At 47.6% G+C, this 18,353-nt stretch overlaps 3 protein-coding genes across 3 annotated transcripts; all 3 read right to left on the bottom strand.

Annotated features, from left to right (window-relative positions):
- Positions 1-42: 42 nt before the first annotated feature.
- On the bottom strand, positions 43-5,555 carry LOC101759704. The gene is made up of 4 exons (XM_004962767.4): positions 5,400-5,555; positions 2,645-4,352; positions 1,097-1,808; positions 43-892 (listed from the first exon to the last, which is right to left on the bottom strand). Exons 2-4 carry the CDS (start codon positions 4,290-4,292, stop codon positions 286-288), a joined length of 2,967 nt encoding a protein of 988 aa, XP_004962824.1. The 5' UTR covers positions 4,293-4,352; positions 5,400-5,555; the 3' UTR covers positions 43-285.
- A 722-nt stretch (positions 5,556-6,277) lies between these two features.
- LOC101760113 lies at positions 6,278-10,761 on the bottom strand. The gene is made up of 9 exons (XM_004962768.3): positions 10,531-10,761; positions 10,397-10,435; positions 9,392-9,445; positions 8,847-8,900; positions 8,398-8,451; positions 8,236-8,307; positions 8,064-8,153; positions 7,842-7,898; positions 6,278-6,730 (listed from the first exon to the last, which is right to left on the bottom strand). The coding sequence occupies exons 1-9, from the start codon at positions 10,624-10,626 to the stop codon at positions 6,662-6,664; spliced, it is 585 nt and encodes a 194-aa protein (XP_004962825.1). The 5' UTR covers positions 10,627-10,761; the 3' UTR covers positions 6,278-6,661.
- A 2,160-nt stretch (positions 10,762-12,921) lies between these two features.
- Positions 12,922-18,098, bottom strand: LOC101760523 (respiratory burst oxidase homolog protein B). The gene is made up of 8 exons (XM_004962769.2): positions 17,560-18,098; positions 16,511-17,073; positions 16,273-16,432; positions 16,141-16,189; positions 15,289-15,402; positions 14,373-15,191; positions 14,068-14,282; positions 12,922-13,977 (listed from the first exon to the last, which is right to left on the bottom strand). Exons 2-8 carry the CDS (start codon positions 17,052-17,054, stop codon positions 13,188-13,190), a joined length of 2,691 nt encoding a protein of 896 aa, XP_004962826.1. The 5' UTR covers positions 17,055-17,073; positions 17,560-18,098; the 3' UTR covers positions 12,922-13,187.
- Between the last annotated feature and the right edge of the window lie 255 nt (positions 18,099-18,353).

An 18,353-nucleotide genomic window follows, 5' to 3' on the forward strand; every position in this document is an offset into this window, starting at 1 on the left:
ATTTATGTTATTTGATTGTGCAAGAACTTTGAAACAAAACACTGAAAAAGATACAAAATTTAATTTGCCGTAATGTTGTAATGCTTTTGATGGACATATTGACCTCTCTTGTCATCTACAGAGGACTGCTAAGAAGTTTTCTTTAGAACAAGGAAAAGTAGTAACTGGTGATACAGAATTACAGATGGGACTGAGTACAAACTAACAACAGCTATGCACCTCCTCGAATCAAAATGTGCCCAATTTCTCATGTCAGGACGGTAACTGAGCTCACCGCCTAATCAATCAATCCTCGCCGAGGGTGTACCGGATAAACCTTCGAACCTTGATGTTCTCCCCGAGGGAGGCTATCGTCTCCTTCACAAGATCCTTCACTGTCTTGCTGTCGTCCTTGATATAGGGCTGCTCCAGGAGGGCCATCACCCCAAGCCTCTTCGCTATGCGTCCTTCGACAATCTTCTCCCTGATGTTCTCAGGTTTGGACTGCAGGTCATCCCTCTGCATCTCAATCTCCTTCTCCTTGCTGATGATGCTCTCTGGGATGTCCTCCACTGAGACATAGTCAACCTGTGGGCATGCCACCACTTGCATCGCGAGGTCGTTCACGAGCTCCTTGAACTTCTCGTTGCGAGCCACAAAGTCGGTCTCAGAGTTGACCTCAATCATGCATCCGATGCGGTTGTCGTGGATGTAGGAGCCAATAAGGCCTTCAGCAGCTAGGCGAGATGATTTCTTATCTGCAGATGAGAGACCCTTCTTCCTGAGAAACTCCTGAGCCTGCTGAAGGTCACCACCGGTCTCAGCCAGCGCTTTCTTGCAGTCCATCATACCAGCACCAGTTTCATCGCGGAGTTGCTTTACCAATGCAGCTGAAACTGCAACAGCTGGCTTCCTGGAACATGTATGTCAAATGTGAGCAGTGTTACCTCTACAAAAGCATAACAGCGTAATTCAGTAAGAAATGCCTAAAACACACACCGGTGCACATGTTGTGCACACAGCGTAATTCAGTAAGAAATGCCTAAAACACACACCGGTGCACATGTTGTGCACACACTCACAAACATAAGCACACAGGCATGAGGGGGGAGATTACTTCTCAGCAGCTTCTGTTGTTTCAGCAGGCTTGTCCTCCAAAGGAGGAGCAGATGGCGGTGGCTTTGCTGCTGTCTGGGCTGCAACTTCAGCAGCAAAATCCTGGTTTTTCTTCTCCAACCCTTCACCAAGGTTGTACCGGGCAAATCTCTTGACCTTCATGTTCTCTCCAGTTGTAGCTATGGTTTGCTTCACCCATTCACTTATTGTTACCTTGTCATTCTTGATGAATGGCTGTTCAAACAATGCAAATTCTCCAAGCCTCTTCTTTACACGTCCTTCAACAATCTTAGCCCGGATCTGCTCAGGCTTTGACAAGAGGTCCTCCCTCTGCATCTCTAGCTCTGTCTCCTTCTTCACAACCTCCTCAGGGACGTCATCAATGGAGATGTACTGCACTTGAGGGCAAGCAGCAACTTGCATGGCAAGATCCTCAACTAATTCTTTGAAGATGTCACCTCGGGATACAAAGTCGGTCTCACAATTCACTTCAATAAGGACCCCAATCCTGCTGTCATGTATATAAGAACCAATTCTTCCCTCAGCAGTAGCTCTGCCAGCCCTCTTGTCAGCAGCTGCCAAACCTTTCTTTCGTAGGAATTCTTGAGCTTTCTCAATGTCACCCCCTGTTTCTGCAAGAGCCTTTTTGCAGTCCATCATGCCTGCTCCAGTTGCTTCACGCAGTTGCTTCACAAGGGAAGGAGAAATAATGGCTGCTCAAGTGCAGAAAAGACCATCAAAATCTTTCTTGTGCTGACCTTAGTTTGGCAACAAATTGCAATGTGCAGTGAATTTTTGCCAAGGAAAATGCAGGGTAGTCCATAAAGGAGAATGAAGTAATTACAAGAAATGAAAATTCAAATACAATACTTTAGTAGCATTCTTAATTTGCACTAACAATTTTGAGAATTATGTTCTACAATCACATTGTGGAATAAACAAACACTGGTGGAAATAAAAAAAAATTGAACAACGCAGTTACATATTTCAAGAAATATAGTAATTAGCCAAGCTACATGACTTTATTTATATACCATCAGGAGGTCAGCCTTGTTTATGTTTAGAGCATCAGTAGACAAGTAACATATGTTTATCATATACAATAGTTTGAGCAAAGCATGCAGTTGACATGTCACAGAAAACACAAATAAAAAAATATTCACAAATGTGGAGAAATGCTTTATTGAAAGAATACAGCAGAAGGTGAGGTTGAATTGTTTGTGACCTTGTACAGCAAAAGAGTAACAACCAGGTCAACCCTTTTGGCTATTAGAGGCAGAACTCAAGGATTGCTAAGTGTTGAACCTTGGAGTTCACCATGTGTGAAACAACAATGGACCAAATAAATTAACATGAGATATCTGTGACAGTAATTGGAAAAAAAGCAGTAGCTTGAACAGGTTTCTTGCAATCTATTCTAGTATCCCCTAATCTAATTAGGCAGGGTTGCTTCAGAGGCTTTTGCAGATAAGGCGTGGCTTATCAGATTATTGCATGCCAAAGCCTTTAGGGGATAACATCACTACTCGCTCATAAAATTACTACAGACCTGTAGTGGTGCTTGCTGTTACAGGAACCTCTTCAACTGCTGAAGATTCTTCAGGCTCGGCAGGTTTGTCCTCAGTTTCTGAAACTGAAGACACACTAGTTTCTGGGACCCCATTGGAGGACAGCTCAACACCAACTGTAGATTCTACAGTTTGGTCATCAGCTGCATCTGCCACAGAAGTAGAAACCTCAATTCCCTCCTGAGAAGAGACTTCGGATACAGGGGCAGGAACATCAGTTGCTACTTCTGACACAGTGCTCAATTCTTCACCACTTTCCTCATCCGCCAGAGCAGCTTCCTCGATACTGGTGGTGGCAGCTTCAATGGAAGAGCTAACCTCCTCTTTGCCTTCAGTTTCTGTAGCAGAAACTGAACGATCCGCTTCAACTAATTCAGCCGTGCCTGTTTCGCTTTCCTTGTCCTCGATTTGATCACTGCTTGCTTCAGCATCAACTACAGTGTCCACTGCTACTCCAGCAGCTGCATGTACTTCTGGCACTTTTGTCTTTTCCCTCTGATCCAAGAATGCAGAGATCTCCTTGTTCCTACGGAAAGCCAACTCAAATGCATTGGTTCCTCTGGACCAGTCCCGCTTAAGCTCCATGTTTAGCGTTTGCAAATCGTCTTCATCATCTTCCAAATCTTTCATGGTCAAAGTGGCCTGACCTTGTGCTACATTCAGTACTTTAACCCGTATCTGTTTACCAACTTCCATTGCAGATTGTCCAATAAGGGTAAACAGTGCCACTGCTTCCTCTTCTCTGGGAAGGAACCCTTCACTCCCATCAGGAAGTGTCACAAATGTCCCAGCTCTTGTTGTACTTTTCACAGTGCCCTTCAGAGATTGCCCTGGTGCATATTTTGACTCGCCTGTTGCCTTGGCTTCCTGTCTTTCCTTTGTTTGCCTAGGTGAGCTTCTGGGGGTCGCAGTGGCACTCCGCCCATTACTTTCAGCCTTAGGTGCTTCCTTTTTCGGCTTGACATAGTCATCACCTTCCCTCATGGTCAAAGAGATGCGCCCCGTTTCCTTATTTGCTTCAAGCAATCTGACCGACACCTCTTGTCCAACAGTGAAGAGGGAAGATATATCTTTTACAAACCCGTCACTTACTCGGGAGATATGAACAAGGCCTTCCGTGAATGCTCCAATGTCAACAAAAACTCCAAATGGCTTGATAGACCTCACCTTCCCAGTAAAAGATGCACCAGGAACTAGATCCTCATCAGTCAATGGAGGCATCTCACTCTTCCGTATGTTGCGTCCTGATTTACGGGCAGAAGAAGCTTGGTCCGTGCTAGCCTCACCCTGCTCACTTGCTTCAACAGCATCAGGTGCAGCCTCAGAGGCTTCATCGGAAGCTTCTCCTGAGGGGGATGGATTCTGATCCTCCACTGTGACATCAGTCCCTACAGTTGCAGCAGACAAGGTTCTTGGCCTCTGGGCTGAGGACCAGCTTCTTCTTTTGTAGATACTGATCAAGTGAAATGCTGTTTGTGGCTGCAACAGTCTTCGAGGTGATGGTGATGCTACCCTTGAATACCCAGTTGAGCCCTGGAATCTTCTTATCTGGATCTCTCGGCTGGTCCTGATACTTCCAATGTGAAACAGGCTAATATTGCCAACAGAACAATGAATCACAGGTGTCATTTTGAATCAAGGGAATGAAGTATCCAGAAACTATATCAGAATCTTGATTCCTTCAGAACCCTGTGCAACAGAGGGAGCTCTTTAGACAAAAAGCAATGAGGTCCCAATGCCAGTGCATTGGTTGAACAAAAAAGGATATACCATAGGACAGATATAGCTAGGGTATTTGCTGAAAGGAAATACAAAACCAGAACTAAAAATTGCAGGAGTACTGTTGCAAACTTTAAGCATAAGACATCATAATTCCACCACAAAAGAGTAGCATTTTCAGGGAAAGCAAGCTGAATCATTCCCAAACAAGAAGACTCTCTATTGGTATATTTTCATGCTTGAATATAAAGTGTTTATCTCCGCAAGTCAAAACTGGAGTCATTCCACATCACATCACCTAATGCAATAAAATAGCCCACTAGCTAAAAGAGCAATTGTGGAAAGGTTGCAGCGTTAGACCGAGCATTTCAATTATGAGTAAGATCATCTACGCAGTATCTTGCAAACTGTAATCGAATCTCAGTGCAGTTGAACAAGGGCAGATGTTTCTGCTCTAATTTGAAATGTCGAACGAACCGGAAAGAAACCAGATCTCTACATTGCTGCAGAGCAGGACTACATGTCGTAAATTTGAACTCGAAAGTTGGAATAGAACCGCCTCTGTGATCAGTGAACTTGGATATTAACCTTCGGCGGCTGCCGTAAAGTTGTTGTTATGTCTCAATTTGCACGCAAACACAGATTTTATTCCCCCCGAGCTTAAAGTGGCCGACAGACACAAGAAGCTACTAGCCGAGCGCAAATGGGGCGAGTGGAGCAGGTCAGTGGCGCGCTAGCACTCAAGCACTACAGCAGGAGCGAAGCAGAGCATCCAAGGCAGCAGGTGGAGAAGACTAAAGACGACTGCATATGCACGGAGAGCGCATGGGAAAAATTTACGGGCCTGCGGAGAGGCCACTAATGCCGCCGCCGCCATGGAAGCGGCATGGAAGGACGAGCCGCAGCCGTCGCACGAACGAGGCTGCTACCACTCCCGCGGAATCGGGGCAGGGGCGTATCCACAAACACATTGCATGCGCGCGCGGCAAGAAACGGGACGGGGGAACCTGGCGTCACCTGGTCATACACACCACGCCGCCGGCCGGTGCGGTGCGGTGGTGGCGGGGCTGCGCGGCTGGCTGGCCCCGTCCTCGTCGCCGAGGGGAGTGGGAGGGGGAGGGGAGGGGAGAAGGGAGGAGGAGGGGAGAGCGGGAGAGGATTAGCTCGGTGGATTTATAGCCTTATCCCGAAGCGGCTCGGGTTCGTTCGGGAGCGAAGCGAAGCGAGGGCGGCCATCAGGAGAGGAGAGGACGGGCAGGAGGATGTGGTTGGGGGGCCAACTCGTGTCCCAACGCCGGCTTCGTGAAAATCGCAAGAAACCACGGCGAGGCCACCCGGCTTACTGCCCACCAAAGGGTAGCCGGACGGAATTCGACAGACACACACTCCATACGAACACGGAGAGCTTTCGTCGCCATTTTTTTTTTTTTTTTTGCGTATGTTTGTATCAAGAAGGAGAGCTTTCGTCGCCAAGCCCATCACATTCACATCTCTCTCCTCCTCGGCTCCGGCTACTCCCTCGGCCACTCTATCAGCTCGCTTGGTGAAAGGAGTGGCCAAACAATAACGGATGTGTTCGATGCATATACTAAGGTTCTATTGAACAAAGTTTGTTAAATTTGTGCAAGGTTAAGCCACCAAATTCCTCGTCATGCTTTGGCGAATTAGGAGAATCTTGCCGCACTTTTACTAGTCTTTGACACGTGAAAATTTGGGACTTTTGAAGCCATAACCAAACTAGTCAAGACCTTACTCATCTTAGACGTGACAAAATGTGCAATTTACGGCTTCGAAAGTCCCAAATCGGCCTGGAAGATCTCCGTCGGGATAGGTCACGGCACAACATGAGTACGAAATTGTGTGCCGTCACTTCGAAGCACAAGAATTCAACTGAATTGGAATCAATTTAAATACTGATGTGACATTCTCCATCCAAAATCCATGTCAAGGTTCCAAGTTGGCCATGACTTATCAACATTGCAAGGTTGCCATCGAGAACCAGCTCAAATGCAAATCAAACGCATGCAGGAGCGCATCTGCGAGTGATACCAGCTGATCACATGCGATTGTTAGACTGTAACGGCAATTTCAGAGGCTTGGGCCTTTGCAGGTCACGACAGCGTTCCGTAACACTAGGCTACACGACCAAGCGAGCCATCACGAAGCATGGGCTCGTTTTCTTGTACAATAACCTACATTATCACTGTTCTTAAACTTCCTAGGGCGGAGCCATGAGAGAAGCAGCTCCTCCATTTTTGTTTCACCTTGCCTGCCTTGATCTATTCATCACTTGGGGTCCCCTCCTTGGTGCCTTTGTCGGCGGCACCATCTGCAGCAGGGCTTTCCTCCTGCAGCCATCACAAAGAAAAAGGTCAAGCAGAACATTAGGACACCGTCCACTGAGAAAGAGAAACAATAGTTCCGCTGCAGCCTGCAGGAAATTAAGCCACTGTGAAAGCATGCAGGGCTATATCATCACATGCTCCTTGATTGCAGAAATAACAAGATACTCATCGTTTGCTTCTAATGTTCATCCAGACAAGGACGATCCCCAACCCCAGATACGGTTTATCATCATGGATGAAGATGAAAAGAACAGTATGCATCGCTTCCCTTTTTCCGGGTCTACTTCTATTGACTAACAGTGCAGTCCCTGCATTTCTCAGATGACATTTTATTTTGTTGTGTGACAACAAATGCAATCCAAGGGGTTCTTTTCATCACAGAAAAGAAAATGGATCCTTGTATTGAAGATGATCTAGGTAGTGTTTGGGTAGATGGATGGACATGGATGGGGAGATGGCCATCCCTGTTTTTGTAGTGTTTGGTTGGTGACAAGGTGGATGGGGCAGCCATGAGGATGGTATATACCCTCTAGATGGTGGATGGAGTTAGTTGGGTTTTTTTGCTGGATGAGCTCGTCCAACTTGGCTAATCATAATCATTAGTAAAAGGGTTAGTAATAATTAGCATGCAGTATTACTAATTAGTATTTATTATTATGTGATTGTTGTTGGTAAGTGCGCAATGGGTGTGCCAATTAGAGTACGATTAACGATGATCAGTGTACCTTGGTGTTAATTAGCAATTACTATGCCATGATTAGCCAACCTTGCGCTCAAACCAAACTAATCCCTAGATGGCAGCACATGTTTGGTCCCTCAAAATATTTCATGTTATTCCCTCTAAACTATGATGATATTATAAAGAAAATGGTTTCTCACTCTTGTGTAATCAGACAGACAGTATCTTCAATTTTGACATATCACACACATGGATCATGCTACAATTAGATGAAAAATATAAAATACCATTCTGAATTTCAGAAATGATGCCACTCTCAATTTTCATGGAACTGGGAAAATACTCACTACCCAGCTTTTGAAGGCTATAACATACAAAAGAAGAGTGTTTGTTGCTACTTTGTTCTAGTCATCCATGTAACAAGTAATTACTTACAGTCTTGTCATCCTTAGCGTCTCTGCTTTCATCATGATTTTCAGAAGCATCACCCAACTGGATATGAAGGCAAAAAATGGTTAAGGAATCACTTATTGAAAAGGCATTTAAGTCTTACTAAAAAAAGGCATCTAAGTCAACTAACAAAAGTCATTTACATATGTTGGAAACGACCTAAGCGGCTAAGCTAGCCATTCTACAAGTAAACTATGAGCTACTTACTTTCAAGCTCCCTAAGTTAGCTGACAAGTCCTCATTTGTATTCTCCTCTCCACTTCCTTTGCTCCCATCATTTTCAGTAGCATCTTGAAGCTGAGATGAACAGATTTAAGCATATTGTGCAGAGAAAGTTCCCATACATCAGAAATTGACATGAATGCAGAAAGGCAATTACCCCCAAATTCTTTAAGCTAAGTGACACATCTTCCTGCTGTTTCTTAAGGGTGGTCCTCAGCTCTTGGAAATCCTGGAAAGGAACAGGACAGGAAAGATTTTCAAAAAGAACTAAATGCAGAGATGAACAGCAGAAATTTTAGAATGCAAGTGTGATCCTTACTGAACGAAGCTGTTCTATTTCATTATTGAGTGCACTTTTGATATCAGAAAGTTCCTGCAAGGCAGATAAAATGATAAATGAAGTGCTAATAAATAAACTGCCATGCAACCTGCAACTAAAAGAACTCTGCTGCTAGCTTAAGATTAGCATGGGTTTGCTCAAGGTAGGTTTTAGCTTTATGCTTTACAAACAGGAATTATCAAAAGCATACAACCTTTACAATCCTAAAAGATCTCTAGTTAAATTTTTATTTAATATTTAGCAAAATAAATATTTACACAACCAAGTCAGAAACTAAAGAAAAGGGTAAGCTTTCACTTTAATCTTTAAAAGGCAACTAATATTGTAAAAAGCAAGTATAGATAATCATAAAGAAAAAAATACAATAAAGAATATAATCAGACTTGAATACAGCAAATGGCATTAATGTGAAACGCAAAGAAACTCACAACTTTGTATTTTGTCACTTGGGTGTCTAAATTGCTCCTCCAATTCTGCAGATCCTGAAACATCATAAAATAAGAATTTATATTAATGGTTCTGTTATGAGAACTCCACAAAATTCAAAGTACCATACTAATAACAGTGTAAATAAAACATGTCAAGCATGTCACCGTTCAAAAAGGAAAAGAGGAAAGAAAACCCATCACTCCTACATTTGGAAGCAATTGTCCAAAAGGGAAACAGCATATTTTATGCAAAATTCCAAAATTAGGCACTAGAAATAAAAACTTCAATGACAAAATCTGGTTCTCCTATTTATAATGAAGCCAATCTCCTGATAGCTAGATATCCAAATGGAATGAGCAAACTTGCAAATATATCAAAAAGTAGTCATATGTTCATGTGGATTCCATGAGAACTTATTACCCAAAGCATCTAAATTCTAGCAGATCGAGACTGCAACAACTGATTCACAAAAGTACATGATTCATAAGGTAATAAATAACATAAAATACAGTGAATGTACCAAGTTAACAAAATTACAACACACCTCCTTAAGTCCTCGGAGTCTCCCTAAAAGCTCTGATTGTGATTCATTCAATTCCTGCTCAAAACAAAAGCACGGAAGTTAGTTTCATTCAATGTTCATTATGGAGATCTAGATGTTACTTCCAAAAGAAACTTCTGAAAATAACAAGCTCAGAGAAGAGAACTATTCCAGACCAAAAGAAGAAGATGATGATCAGCAAAGAAATCGGTGTCAGAAGACACATGACAGTATACGTGTTAAATATAGCTTCACAACTACTAAGCAGGTTAGCATGTGATATTCTGATTTATTAGGGAGATGAAAATGTTACTTAACACCTGTACTCAGAATGTGAGCACCGTGCATCGGCGTCATATCTGTCAAGGAATAATACGTCAACACATGAAACTTGCATTGCTATGAGTTAGGGCAGGTGACCTAAGTTTGAATGATGTGTTGCTTGTCTAGTGTTGCTCATAGACAGAAAAGGCACATCTTCTCGTTGAGATCAACCCTACAACTCGAATCTGTTTATATTGAAACTCGACCTCTGATCTCCTTGACCTGTACCCTTGATTTCATGATCATTGTATCAGTGATTCAGTTCAATCCCACAACCACATAAGTGACCGTGCACAGTGAAGTTGTTGGTGCCACAAAATATTTGGGCTCTGAGGTGCCACAATCTTTTCAGATTTCCCAGACAAGACCGCACCACATTAACACCCAAAGCATTTGGAGAACCTCCTAACTAATTTCCACACACTGATGCTTCTTTTTTTCTAGAATAGAGATGCTGGAGCCTGATTGGCAGTAAGTTCCGGCAGCATTTGGTAGCTCCCAGTACCTAGCGCAATCACTGTGACACCAAATAACAGCCACGCGGAACATAGCAACGTGCCCCCACCCAACCCACGCACGCACAACATCATCTCCGCCCGTCGCCGCGCCTAAGCAAATGGAGGTAAAAAGAAGAGGGGGGAAACAGTAGTGTAAACCCTAGGTGTAGGAGTGACGGATCCTCACCGAGATCTTTTCCCCCACGGGCAGCAGCTCCTCCTTCCTCTGCGAATCCAGACACAGAACCAACAGCGACGAAAGGAAAATCAGATTTGGCACTGCGGGAATCGAAGGAGACGGGAAGGGGGCGCTGCGCTCACCGCCGGGGACGGGGTCGGGGAGCTCTCGAAGGACGCCGCGGGCGCCGCGGTGGGCGGAGCGGGCTGCTCCGCCGGGGACGCTTCGGAGTCCGACATCCGGAGGGTGGCGGCGGCGGGTAGGGCAGGGTTAGGGTTCCGCGGGGCGGCGAGGAGCTCAGGAGCGGGGGAGCGGGGCGGCGAGGAGCGGGGGAGATAGAGAGAGGAGAGGAGGGGAGATTTGAAATTGAAGGGGAAAGGAAAGGGGGAAGAGCGCAGGGGAGCGGAGATAGGGGAAGTCCGTACGGGAACTGCAGGAACGGATCAGCTGATCTGAGCCGTCCGATCCTCTCGAGATGCACTATCGGTGCGGAGTGTTCTCGCGTGTTCAGACACGCGCCCATCAACAACAACACGGCATCATATTTAGGGGGTGTTTGGATACGAGGTGCTACACTTTAGCAGGGTCACATTGGATATTTGGATAAACATGAGCTAATGACAAAACTAATTGCACAGATAGAGTCTAATTCGCGAGACGAATCTATTAAGGCTAATTAATCCATCATTAGCAAATGGTTACTGTAGCACCACATTGTCAAATCATGGACTAATTAGGCTTAATAGATTCATCTCGCGAATTAGACTCCATCTGTACAATTAATTTTGTAATTAGACTATATTTAATACTCCTAATCAATATCCAAACATCCGATATGACAGGTGCTAAAGTTTAGCACGGTGTTCCAAACACCCCCTTAGTTTTTGAAATTTTTTTCAAGCTTGGATGCAGTTTTGGTGGGTTTTCGAAATGATTGGCACAAATTCAGGTAGAAGTTTGTACTAATGTAGATAAAAAGGTACCGAGTAGATAATTGAAACTAATCGTGGTGCTCCTGCACGTTTAGAAACTTGTCCGCACGACCGAATAAGTAGTGTCTGGAGAGAGAGAGAGAGACAATTGAAATGGGCAAATCCATGAGCACCCGTCTGCTTGCTCGCGTGCCCTCTCCGTCGAGCCATCGCCTCGGCCCATTGCCTCGATCCGCTGCCTAAGCTGCCTACCCATACTACCACATACCTACCTTATAGTCCTTCGGTTGTCTCCTCTTCTTAGGAAAAAAAAAAGCATGACTAGATCATTCCTTTTCAATGGCCAGCGTTTTTATGGGACAAGGCCTTTTTGCACCGTGTGCAAAGCTACTCCAACATGTCGTGGAAGTATTGATCGCAATGATATGGACATATAGTGTGAATATAGAAATTTCCGTGGGAATATGAACAAACCGTTCAGTAGTGTTGATTGCAACAGCAAGATGTAGCAATGAAGCCAGGTTAGCCAGCCAGTAGCTCGTTCGCTTGGCTGCGGCGTTCGGCTAGCTGGCTGCTGCGGCAGAGAGCTGCTACGTGCTGCAGCTGCTGCGGCAGATAGCCGAGCAGCAGCAGCCAGCCGAACGAGCCCTACGGCTACTCGTTGCTTGGCTTTTTGCTGTTCAGCTGCCCTGTGAAGCTACTGCTGCTTGGGCTGCAACCGAGCGGCTGTGCTGTACAGTCGCAGCCCAAAACAGTCCCAATAAGCAGAAGCGAACGCGCTAGCACCTAGATAAATTTAAAGCGCTGGGTTTAATGGATTCCCATGAGATAACTCTGATTTCCCGTGGGATAGGAACATTTCTTCACGTTTCAAATGGTCTAAGGCTTGTTTAAAAACTCAAGACTTTCATATAAAAGACAACTAATCAAACTCGAGAGTATAGGGGGGCTTGAGCCCACCCCCCCACATGGTCACAATAGATCATCCTGCTAACTCGTGTAGTAAAGAAGTTGATCATAACATAAGGTTAATAAAATAACAAATATGGCTTTTAGAGTTCTGTTGATGACCTTAGTTTTATTTGCTAGTTAAAATAATATATACTTTTTAAAATGTGTTTCGTTGAAAAATTACTCAACCTTTTTTACTTATCAATCTTTTATTAGATGGGTACGGCTTAAGTTTGTAATAATTTTTAAGCCCCGAATTAGATATTTATATATCTTTAATAGTTGCAAAGAAAATACAAATAAGCGGGTGGTAAATTTATATAAAAGTAATAAAAAAAGTCAATACGTCTCGCTCCTATTTTTGTACGAAATTGGCAACACGAAAACGAGCGGTGCTATATACCTATGCATTTCAAAAGGGAAAAACAAAAGCCGCTACAACATTACATGGATATCCATTTTGTACAAGTTGTCGTTTCCTAAAATTTTCGTACAAATTGAGCAGCATAAACCAGCAAAAGGACATAAAAAAGAGCAGTACTATATATGTGTCCTATCCATTTCACAAAGAAGAACAAAAGGGGTCAACATTTGTATGTGTGGAGTACTACATTCCTATCCATTTGAAAAGGAAAAAACAAAAGCTGCATAAACGCTATGTTTCTATCCATTTTGCACAAGTTCACGTTATCGAAAGATTTTGTACAAAATTCAGCAGCATAATCCATCAGAGAGGTCACAAACGTGAAACGAGAGGTCACATCCTCTTCTGACGGTCTGTCTGCAATTCTGCTGCTACTCTAAATATAATATATGTGTGCCTTTTTCAAAACACACACACACACACACACACACACACACACACACACTACCAATCTTTTGTCTTGTGTATCAGAATCAGCAATTGTTGTCGACGATCAGAAGTTCTCCTTGTGGAAGACGAACTTGGTTGTGGTCTTGTGCGAGAAGTCCTGCGACAGGCGGCGGAGCTCCGGCGTAAGCTTCTGGTCGCCGCAGAAGAAGACTCCCACGCGCTGGCCCTGGTGGTCGCAGGCCACCCGCTTGAAGACGTCCCTCCACTTGGGGCGCGCGAAGTGCGTGCGCACCCGCGTCCCGGACACGACGTCGACGCCGCTCTTGGCGTGGTGGAGCGCCTGCAGCATCACCAGCAGCGCCGACCGGGCGTCCCCTTCCCCGTACACGCTCGTGCAGTGGTTGTGGAGCTCCACCACCTCGCCGGCGGCGTCCCGCTCCGCCACCTCGTTCATCACGCCGCGGAACCACTCGAAGGACCCTTCCTCACGCGTGCACCAGTAGAAGTACACCCGCCGCGTCATGAACTCGGGCGATGGCTGCTGCTCGCCGCCGGCGCCGGAGATGGGGATGACGTTGTTGAGCACGTCCTTGACGATGCTGATGAGCGGGGTGGCACCGATGCCGAGGCCGATGAGGAGGAGCACGTCGTACTTGCGGTAGTCCTGGGCCGGGGCGCCGTAAGGCCCGTCGATCAGCAGCTTCGGGAACTTGCCGGACACCGCCGCCACGGGGGAGGTGAGGTCGGCGCGGAGGAGGCCGCTCTGACCGGCGGCGGGAGGCCGGCACACCTGCGAGAAGAGTGCCCGGAAGCTGGTCGTCCAGTCGCCGCGGCACCGGATGTGCATGCTCAGGTAGTCGTCGCCGGGCGCCGAGGTGAAGGTGAACGGGTGCCTAAGGCAAATTGAACAGAGAATTTATCAATCGTCCATGGCGTTCGATTGCCGACAATGACGGCGCAATCGGAGAGGCCGGCTTGCTTACCACTCGAACGGTGAGACCTCGCCGCAGTTGACGTAGATGTACTGGCCGCTCTTGTAGCTGAACCCGCACGGCTTGCTCATGTGGATGGCGATCACGTTCCCCGGGTACACGGCCACCTTCTCGATCCTCACCGTCGTCAGGCCATGGGACCTCAGCGCCCGGAGAAGCCGCTCGCCGGCGTACAGCAGGAGAGGGATGGCAAGGTACATCCATGTCTGAATTTCCATTTCAAGACAGTTTTTTGTCAGAACAAAAACCATGAACATCATCTCCAATCAAATTTTACTGAACTTGAATTCCCTTACCGTCTGCTTGTACCAGGTCCGGTTAATGTAGAGGCAGACGCCATGGACGACGAAGGCGATGTAGACGATGACGAAGAGGTGGTGTGAGTACCAGAACATGTTGAACCCGCTGAGCCGCCGCAGCGGGTTGCCCTCGCTGAGCCTCCCTCGCCGGAACCACGGGTGGGCCAGCGTGTAGGCGATGGCCATCAGCACCACCATGATCACGCCGGTGATCCCCTCCACGCCCTTGACGAACCACCAGTAGTTGGGGATCCGCCGCTGGCCGAAGTAGGCCTTCATCGGCTCGTAGGCGGCGTTGCTGGCGTGCAGCAGCCGCGGGAAGTCGCACGTCAGGTGCGTCACGGCGTGCAGCGCCACGCCGACGGCCACGCCGCTGGCGACCACCTTGTGGAAGTTGATGTTGTCGTTGAACGGGACGACGGCGCCGAGCCGGGTCCGCGACCGGAGCCAGGTGATGGTGTTCCGGCACACTGGCAGGAGGATCAGGGCCATGTTGAACTTGGTGGTCTCGGCGCCGCCCTTGGCGACGCAGACGCAGTACCCCATGACGTCGAAGGTAGGGTGGCGGCGGTAGGCGATGAACTTCCAGGTGAAGAGGGCGGCGTTGATGGCGAGCCAGAGGGACATGACCCACACGCGCTTCCAGTTGTCCTCCAGGAAGTAGAGGAGGCTCCGGGCGGTGCGGCGCAGCGGGTTGCGGTCGGGCGCGGGAGCCAGCTTCTGGCTGATCAGCTGGCTGATGTTGGAGCTCTGCGTCAACAGCCGGGATTGCGCCTGCGACGGCGGCTGCAGAAGCAGTGACTCCAGGTTCGCAATCTGTTTTTGTTGTTAGTTTCAGAGGTCAGTGTGAGATGAACAATGATAGTGCACGGAACAGTGTAGTAGGATTGAGAGGGGAAGAGTATGTATGGACCTCAATGTAGCCGAGGTTGTCGGGATCGAGCTCCTCCATGATCAGTGCGGTGTACTCATCAACGCGCTCCAGGATCTTGGACAGCTTGTTCGCCGAGGCGGTCAAAGTGAGGACCTGATGGTGCAGGAAATTCAGAATGTTCAGAGTCCGGATTCTTCACTGAATTAAGGCCATGTTTAGTTACTCCCAACTTCCAACTTTGACACTATGCAAAAAGAAGATTCCCCATCACATCAAACTTGCGGTACATGTATGGAGTACTAAATGTAGATGAAATTAAAAAGTAATTGTACAGTTTTGTTGTACTTTACGAGACGAATCTTTTGAGCCTAATTAGTTAATATTTGGACAATAATTCACAAATACAAACGAAACGCTACAGTGTGCTACAGTGCTGTAACAGTAATTTGGCACCTCCCAAATTGGCCAACTAAACAAGGCCTAAGCTTATCGAGTAATGTAATGAGGTGTTTGTTTCTGTTGATTAGGGGCATGTTTTCTTCCACTTGCTAAACTTTAGCACCCGTCACATCGAATGTTTAGATACTAATTAGAAGTATTAAACGTAGACTATTTACAAAACCCATTACATAAGACGAATCTAAACGGCGAGACGAATCTATTAAGCCTAATTAGTCCATGATTTGACAATGTGTTGCTACAGTAAATATTTGCTAATGATGGATTAATTAGGCTTAATTAGGCTTAATAGATTCGTCTCGCCGTTTAGATTCCACTTATGTAATTGGTTTTGTAAATAGTCTACGTTTACTACTCCTAATTAGTATCTAAACATTCGATGTGACACGTGCTAAAAATAAGACATGGAAGAAAACGCCCCCTAGGTCGTACCTCTTTCAGCTCCTCTTCTGTAATCTGACCATCAGCATTCTTGTCAACCCTGCAACAAGTTCAGAATCAAGCAAGTTCAGACACCAACAGACTGAAACTTAGGGTCTTTGGGTACACAAACTGAACACGTACATGTCAAAGAAGGTCCGAAGCTTTGCATCAAATCCTGGGTCAGAGAGCTGCTCCCAGAACTCCCGGACCTGATCCTTGGTGAGCACCTGAGCTGTGATCCCCCTTCGCCGCGCAAGAGCGTCGAAGATCTGCACCGCAAACTCCTCCGATCCAACCATACCTGAATCATTAGGTGGACAAGAACATTTCAGTACATGGTTCAGAGTTGAGAGAAAACATGCAACAACGGCAAGCTCACCGATGCACTGGCCGAAGCGGGAGCGGAGGAGGAAGCCGTCGACGGCGAGGCGGTGGAAGCGCTTCTCGACCTCGGGCCAGCCCTCGGTGACGGCGGCCTGGTTGAGGAACTGGAGCCCCCTAAGGGCGCTGGTGGCGCCGGTGACGCTCCGGTCCAGCCTGGCGGGCCGGTCGCCGCGGAGCAGCGCCGAGAGGGGCACCGCGCCGCGCTTGGTGTTGTTGTTCCCCGACGCGATGCGCCGGAGGGCCCTGAGCTTGGACGACAGCCCGCCGGGTCCCGGCGCCGCCGGAACCTGCCGCTCCAGGAGCGCCTCCTCCTGCATGTCCGCGGCGCCGCCACCGCCGCCGCCGCCCGGGACGCCCTTGACGCTCCGCACGGCGACCGCGTCGCCGTCGCCCCGGATGTCGAGCGTGACCTCGACGTACTCGTCCTCGTCCTTGAACCGCGTGCTCCGGCGCTTCCCGTCCGTGGACGGGCTCTTGAACGCCGTCGCCGGCGGTGGCCCGGCCCTGGCGCCGCCGCCGCTCCCGGCCTGGCCCGACATGCCCACCCGAACGAAGCTCCTGCAAGGGGCGCATTGCGACGGCGAGGAACATCAGCACCGGCAAAGTACAGAGGAAACAGAGCAGACTGGTACTGCAGCAATTAAGTTGGCATAACAAAGATTCATCAGCAAAACCGAAACGTCCGCATCAAGTTGTTCTTCCTCGGCATTTCAGATAGTAAAAGTGTGATTACAACAAGCTACCTAGCGCATGAAGATAACTAAAATCTAGGACGATGTTACTGTCAAGACTACTCACGAACATGGCAAGTGACATCACATTATTCTCCAGGTAGTTGTTGTTGGCAGCAGCCGCAGCACTACTTACTTTCCACCACGAACGGAACCCGACAACGAACAGTTTTGTCAAAGCAAATGTCAAGATAACCGAGACCCAAAACCCCTGTCCCTCTGAGTCAATCAGGAGCGGAGAATCCACAAGCACCATCAGCGACGCGAAAAACAGAAAGAAAAACCGTGAGCAATTCATGTCGCTCCCACTCACCTCGAGTCTTTAGCCTTTGAATTCGAGCTCCTCTCAGCCCGTCGCAGCTGCCAGGGCAGAACAACCGCCGTGCGGTCCGAATCTGAACGATGAGCTCCAAGAAGAAGAAGAAGAAGAAGAAGAATGTTGCTGGTGGTGCTGAGATGATGTCCAGGGGGCCAAGAACGCGGCGCGGCAGGATATATACGCAGGGCAGGAACAGGGTGCGGAGGTTTGGTAGAGGAGCTCCTCCTAGCAGTCTCCTCCCCTTCACTGGAGAAGGAGATTGGATGGGGACATTGATCGGGGGCTGGTCGTGGTCGTCGGTGTTGGGCTGGGTGGCAAGCAGCGCAGCGAGAGCGCGGCGGGCACGAGTCAAAGGGGAAGGAAGGAGGGGGGCACAGCGAGGCAGAGGCGGCGGCGGTGTGAGGCGCCGATACAGGGGGCGCCCCCAAGGTTGGCGTTGGCGCGGCGCTCCGGCACCCGGGAATGGGCTAAACCACCGGTACACCCGGGACTACCCCTGGAAACCAGTGAAGCTCTCAGCCGGTTTTGGCGTTCCGGGGTTGGTTGTTGATCGATGATGATGAGATTTGGTGCCTTTTGCACGTGAGCTGTAACTACATTCTTTCTTTCCGATGTTTGCATAATTGTATATGCTACAAAGGCAAAGCTTTGTAGATATAAAAAAGTTCTTCGTAAGGACGTGTGTTCATCTCACCATGGCCGTCGCTATCACCGCGGTTAACCAACTTCTTCGACTACTCTTATGACTCTACCCATGCATGTGCATGCTAGCTGCATTCCAGCGAAGG

Source organism: Setaria italica, chromosome III (assembly GCF_000263155.2).
Source record: "Setaria italica strain Yugu1 chromosome III, Setaria_italica_v2.0, whole genome shotgun sequence".
Lineage (NCBI taxonomy): Eukaryota > Viridiplantae > Streptophyta > Magnoliopsida > Poales > Poaceae > Setaria > Setaria italica.

Excerpts from the sequence above, each read along its gene's own strand:
- LOC101759704 (XM_004962767.4), bottom strand. The coding sequence starts at position 4,292 with ATGACACCTGTGATTCATTGTTCTGTTGGCAATATTAGCCTGTTTCAC. Across the intron at positions 1,809-2,644 it reads AACAGCAAGCACCACTACAG|CCATTATTTCTCCTTCCCTT; the intron begins GTCTGTAGTAAT and ends GCACTTGAGCAG. Across the intron at positions 893-1,096 it reads ACAACAGAAGCTGCTGAGAA|GAAGCCAGCTGTTGCAGTTT; the intron begins GTAATCTCCCCC and ends TACATGTTCCAG.
- LOC101760113 (XM_004962768.3), bottom strand. The coding sequence starts at position 10,626 with ATGTCGGACTCCGAAGCGTCCCCGGCGGAGCAGCCCGCTCCGCCCACC. Across the intron at positions 8,452-8,846 it reads AAGTGACAAAATACAAAGTT|GAACTTTCTGATATCAAAAG; the intron begins GTGAGTTTCTTT and ends TCTGCCTTGCAG. Across the intron at positions 8,154-8,235 it reads TTAGCTTAAAGAATTTGGGG|CTTCAAGATGCTACTGAAAA; the intron begins GTAATTGCCTTT and ends TGTTCATCTCAG.
- LOC101760523 (XM_004962769.2), bottom strand. The coding sequence starts at position 17,054 with ATGTCGGGCCAGGCCGGGAGCGGCGGCGGCGCCAGGGCCGGGCCACCG. Across the intron at positions 16,190-16,272 it reads CTTCGGACCTTCTTTGACAT|GGTTGACAAGAATGCTGATG; the intron begins GTACGTGTTCAG and ends AACTTGTTGCAG. Across the intron at positions 13,978-14,067 it reads GAGGTCTCACCGTTCGAGTG|GCACCCGTTCACCTTCACCT; the intron begins GTAAGCAAGCCG and ends AATTTGCCTTAG.